Consider the following 4,366-nt stretch of genomic DNA (forward strand, 5'->3'; position numbering starts at 1 on the left):
TCAACTTGCAAGAAAAATTAAGTTTGTGGATTTTTTTTTCAAAGAATGCTTTAAAATGTTCTTTTTCTTTTCAAAATTGAAGTTTTAAAAGGTTTCTTTGACAAAATTTCCAAATATAATTATATATAGGTATACTATGTTAGACTCATATACTCACGTTGTATATGGTTACACGTCTTAGCGTTCAGCTCTGCTTTGTTTAGGGTAAAATTCCCATCAAAAAGTGCCTAAATATCCATACCCATCAAAAAGTATCGGGAATCCAACAGGTATATTTAGAGTAAAATGAAAGTTATTGAACCATGGCAGAACTGATAATAGATATAGATGTGAATTGAGTAGATAAAAGAATAACAATTATTATTGTGAATAGAAACAAATTTTCTAAGTATGGCAGCATGGCTTTAAGAAGTGAAGCTGACCAGTTTACCATAACCAGGTCCCAAGGTTTGTATTGCAAAAAAGAAAACCTATATACTTCCTCCATTTCATTATACTCGCTACACTTCTCAATTCACCGACTCCTAAGTAATTTTTGGAGAAGAGAGAGGTAGAGAGTAAACAGAAAAGGGACCCATGTGAGAGGAGAGAGATAGATAGTTTATTGCCCAAAAAGGAAGTGTAACAAGTAATGTGAAACTTCCCATAATGGAAAGTGTAGCGAGTCTTATGAAACGAAGTACATGTATTTATGTGAGTTGTGAGTTGTGACCTACGTTTTTGGCAAGAGCTGACCTTACATATGTAGCTTTGTACTACTCTTTAGGCAGATGCTGATCAGGTAAGACATATTTACATTCTTTGTCAGTGAGATTTTGAACTTGCTGCTCCACATAGTCATAAAACTTGCGAACTATAAAACCTGGGTGTTGTCTACGGTCAAGCAAAGGTTTGTGAAGAGGCACACAATGTATCATGCACTTGTGCATCACAGCGTTAGCAGGGACTTCATCCAGGTGATAACTGTAGAAAAGCTCCCTTGCGTCACGCGACTCCCAAGTTCCACCTGCCTTATTCTTAGCCTCTTCAGGACGATAAAATCGCTGAGTACATACCATCAAACTCCCACCTTCAGTTTGGAAAATGTCCTATATCATGCAAAGCACCAAGAAAACTCAATTCTTAAGCGTGCACCATACATGTTATTTTTTAGTCCATTGCAATGCAGAAAGGGGCGTGGTGGAGGAAAAAAAGAAGTCCAGCTAGCACGCAAAGGAACAAAATTTTAAAAGATATTAGTGGTCATTAGTAATTAAAATTCCACACAGAAATCAAATAAATTGCATGGAAGTATACCAACAATGACTCGTAGCAGTTTGGATCCAAGTTCCTACTGCTGGCAATTTTTAGAAGCTCGAATCTGTTGATGTATTTGACCTTCCACTATGAACTGAAATCTGTTGATGTATTTGACCTTCCACCATGGAAAACATAAAAAAAAAATGTAATATTTGAGCCGGTCACATAACAAACAACCTACCCATCTGGCATTCCCACAGGGCTACGTGATACCGTCTTATGATCTTATCCGAGTTGTTATAATAGAAGCAAGCCAGCCAAAGAAGACAAAATTGAGGATCTATGGAGTAGAATAAGAAGATATGAGAGGAAATAAAGGACACTTCTAAAAAAAAACCCTACACAAGATTGTTCCAGACTAAGAAACCACTAGAAATACGGAAGACTTGGACAAACTTTCTAACATATAGAGTGCTTGATTGGCTACATTGGTTACATTCAACATTAAGTCAAATAGTTGAAAGTATTTTACACATTAAAATTCTCATAATTTTTTTTATCACTATAAATGCAAATGGTTTCTGGGCCAGTCGGGCAGAAAACAGGTTGTATTTTCGGGTTCTGGTTATAAATTCTTTTCCAAAACCCATCATTTTCAAATCGGTTTCGGATCAAGTTTCGGGTCGGATCAAACTTTATAGGTTTGTGCCATGACTAATCTGCCTTTTTATATGATTATTAAGAATTTCAATTTTTAAAACTGTGTTTGTCATATAGCTATAAAACTATTGGCTTCCTTTTGTGTTCTGTTTTTAAAAAATGTTTCCATTTCATCACAAACTGACTGAAAATTATTAGCACCAAACGAACATTAATAGTAAATAAATAGTGTTAGTTAAGCTTGGGTACCCAAAGTGAAACTAAGTTCAAACCTAATGTGCCCTAAGTGAAATTACCGAGGGTGAAAATTTCCCTTTGTTTTTCTATCTATTCCCATTTTTCACGAAGTAGAACAAATTGTTTTATTGATCAAAGGAAGTACAACTTTCGGAAGGAAATCCTAGTTACCTTGGGGACATAGCCTGCCTAGCTAGGTTAGCAAGTTTCTCTATTTTGCTAGAATTAGATATTCGGAAGAAACTTGTACATTTCCATCAATATTTCCAATCAAACAACTTCACATGGTCTACTTGACAAAGAAATTTTGTGAGCGTAAAACACTCTTATTCATCAACACTTCAGGAAACATCTATCGTTGTGCTGTCAACCAACGTTGTATGTGCAATCAATATTCTCAGAATCTCCAAAACAGAACCAATTAGCAAAGCCAAAGCAGAAATGCAAAAGTTTGATATATATCTTAAATGAAAGGCATGATATCCAATAATGCAAAAGGCAAGGTATGGTCAATTACCTTGATGATTGTGACAGAAGGCTTTACTTTCCCTTCTTCTGGAGCCACAAGTACAGTATCCTCCTGCATTCAACAATTCTATGCTGTTACACAATTAATAGAGAAACAAGGTTCTTTAAGATAACAGTAGAATCCCCCTCAAAAAAAAAGAAAACGTTAGAATCATCTATATATGCGTTAAAACAACCCAAATTTTTGTACAAGAAAAGGCTCTAGCAGAATGGAAAACGTTATGAAAAGGGTAAAAGAAATAGCAGAAATTGCCTTAATTGACCAAGCCAATATTCAATTCTATCTCCCAATATCAGATTAATGATCAAACAAACCCCAATTTGAGAAAAATCAGACGGCTTACAAGTTCAAAACGGTTTCTATCGAATTCGAACGCCTTAAAATGCTTCTTTTTCTCAACTCCATCGTTAGAAACCCTAAGAACCTCGCCAATTGGCTGCGCTCCATCGCCTTCTTCGAATTCTTGATCATCCTCACTATGATAATTATGTTGTTCGTCTGTTCTGCGTTCTTCAGTTTCATTGAGAACTTTAGTCTTCTTGCTTTTACCTCTGTTATCGTCGTCTTGAACCTCAGTCTTCTCTGTTGCCCTTCTTCCCACCATCTCTGAATTCCTGATTTTCTAGATCAAAATATGGTTTTGCCGGTCACACACACCAAAACGATTTTAATTCACAACTATGGTGTTGTTTGGTTGGAAGCTATTTCCCTTGGAAATACAAATTCCTAGGAAATACATTATGGGTGTTGTGTTTGGTTGGAGGGAAATGAGAGAAGCATAGGAAATACAAGTTCCAAGGAAATAGAATTTCCCATGAAACATGGGAAATCACTCACCAAGCCCCCCCTTGGTGAGTAATTTCCTAGGAAATGCAATTTCCTATGGTGTCAACCAAACAATTTTGTCTAATTCCTAGGAAATCAACAAGGGAAAGAATATCCCATGAAATGTAAATTCCCATGGGAAATTACTTCCCATGTGAACCAAACGAGGCCTATGTGTTGTGTTTAAATATATTTCATTCTCCTATATTTTCTTGCAAAAATTGATTCAAAGAGTTTCAATTATAGGCACCCTCATAAAAATATAGTTATAATAATATTATTATTTAGGGTCTGTTCTCTCCAGCTTATTTTCAGTTCAAGTCAGTTCAGTTTAATTCAGTTTAGTTCAGTTCAATTCACTTTCTGGACAATACTTTTACTCTCACATATCACTATTCATTTCAGTTCAGTTCATTTCAGTTCAGTTCAATTCAGTTTAGTTCAATTTAGTTCAATTCAGTTCAGCTGTTTTATGCCAAAGAGAACAGACCCTTAGTCTTATTAACATCTTATAATTCGTAATTATATTCGCTAATGTTGATAGCATGTTATAATTTGTAATTATATTCAATAAATGAAGTATGTTAATATTTTATAATACTTAGTGAAATTAACATGGCGACAATTTAGTTATATTAATGTTAATATATTATAATAACGCCGAAGGTGCGGAGATATTGAATTAAATAGTTTAAATTGATTAATTAGTGGCTAATTAAAAAATTTGATAATGAGGCTCAATCGAGGGCTTTAGGCGGCGAAAGTGGGGGTGTTGAGGGATATGGGCCATGACACACTCGATCTCGTTGTACCAATGCATCGAATAGGAGGGCAAAGGTAGAAAAGCGGGTTAGACCGGAACCTATTCATGAGGAT

At 35.3% G+C, this 4,366-nt stretch overlaps 1 protein-coding gene across 1 annotated transcript; it reads right to left on the reverse strand.

Annotated features, from left to right (window-relative positions):
- Window positions 1-303: 303 nt before the first annotated feature.
- LOC104901335 (hypothetical protein) lies at window positions 304-3,722 on the reverse strand. The gene is made up of 4 exons (XM_010688898.4): window positions 3,661-3,722; window positions 3,009-3,343; window positions 2,654-2,716; window positions 304-1,088 (listed from the first exon to the last, which is right to left on the reverse strand). Exons 2-4 carry the CDS (start codon window positions 3,267-3,269, stop codon window positions 756-758), a joined length of 657 nt encoding a protein of 218 aa, XP_010687200.1. The 5' UTR covers window positions 3,270-3,343; window positions 3,661-3,722; the 3' UTR covers window positions 304-755.
- Between the last annotated feature and the right edge of the window lie 644 nt (window positions 3,723-4,366).

Source organism: Beta vulgaris, chromosome 8 (assembly GCF_026745355.1).
Source record: "Beta vulgaris subsp. vulgaris cultivar EL10 chromosome 8, EL10.2, whole genome shotgun sequence".
Taxonomy (NCBI): domain Eukaryota; kingdom Viridiplantae; phylum Streptophyta; class Magnoliopsida; order Caryophyllales; family Amaranthaceae; genus Beta; species Beta vulgaris.

What these genes read in the sequence shown, in the direction of transcription:
- LOC104901335 (XM_010688898.4), bottom strand. Translation starts at nt 3,269, where the DNA reads ATGGTGGGAAGAAGGGCAACAGAGAAGACTGAGGTTCAAGACGACGAT. An exon ending in ATAGAAACCGTTTTGAACTT is followed by an intron (nt 2,717 to 3,008) that starts GTAAGCCGTCTG and finishes TGTTGAATGCAG; the next exon opens with GAGGATACTGTACTTGTGGC. An exon ending in CTTCTGTCACAATCATCAAG is followed by an intron (nt 1,089 to 2,653) that starts GTAATTGACCAT and finishes TGCATGATATAG; the next exon opens with GACATTTTCCAAACTGAAGG.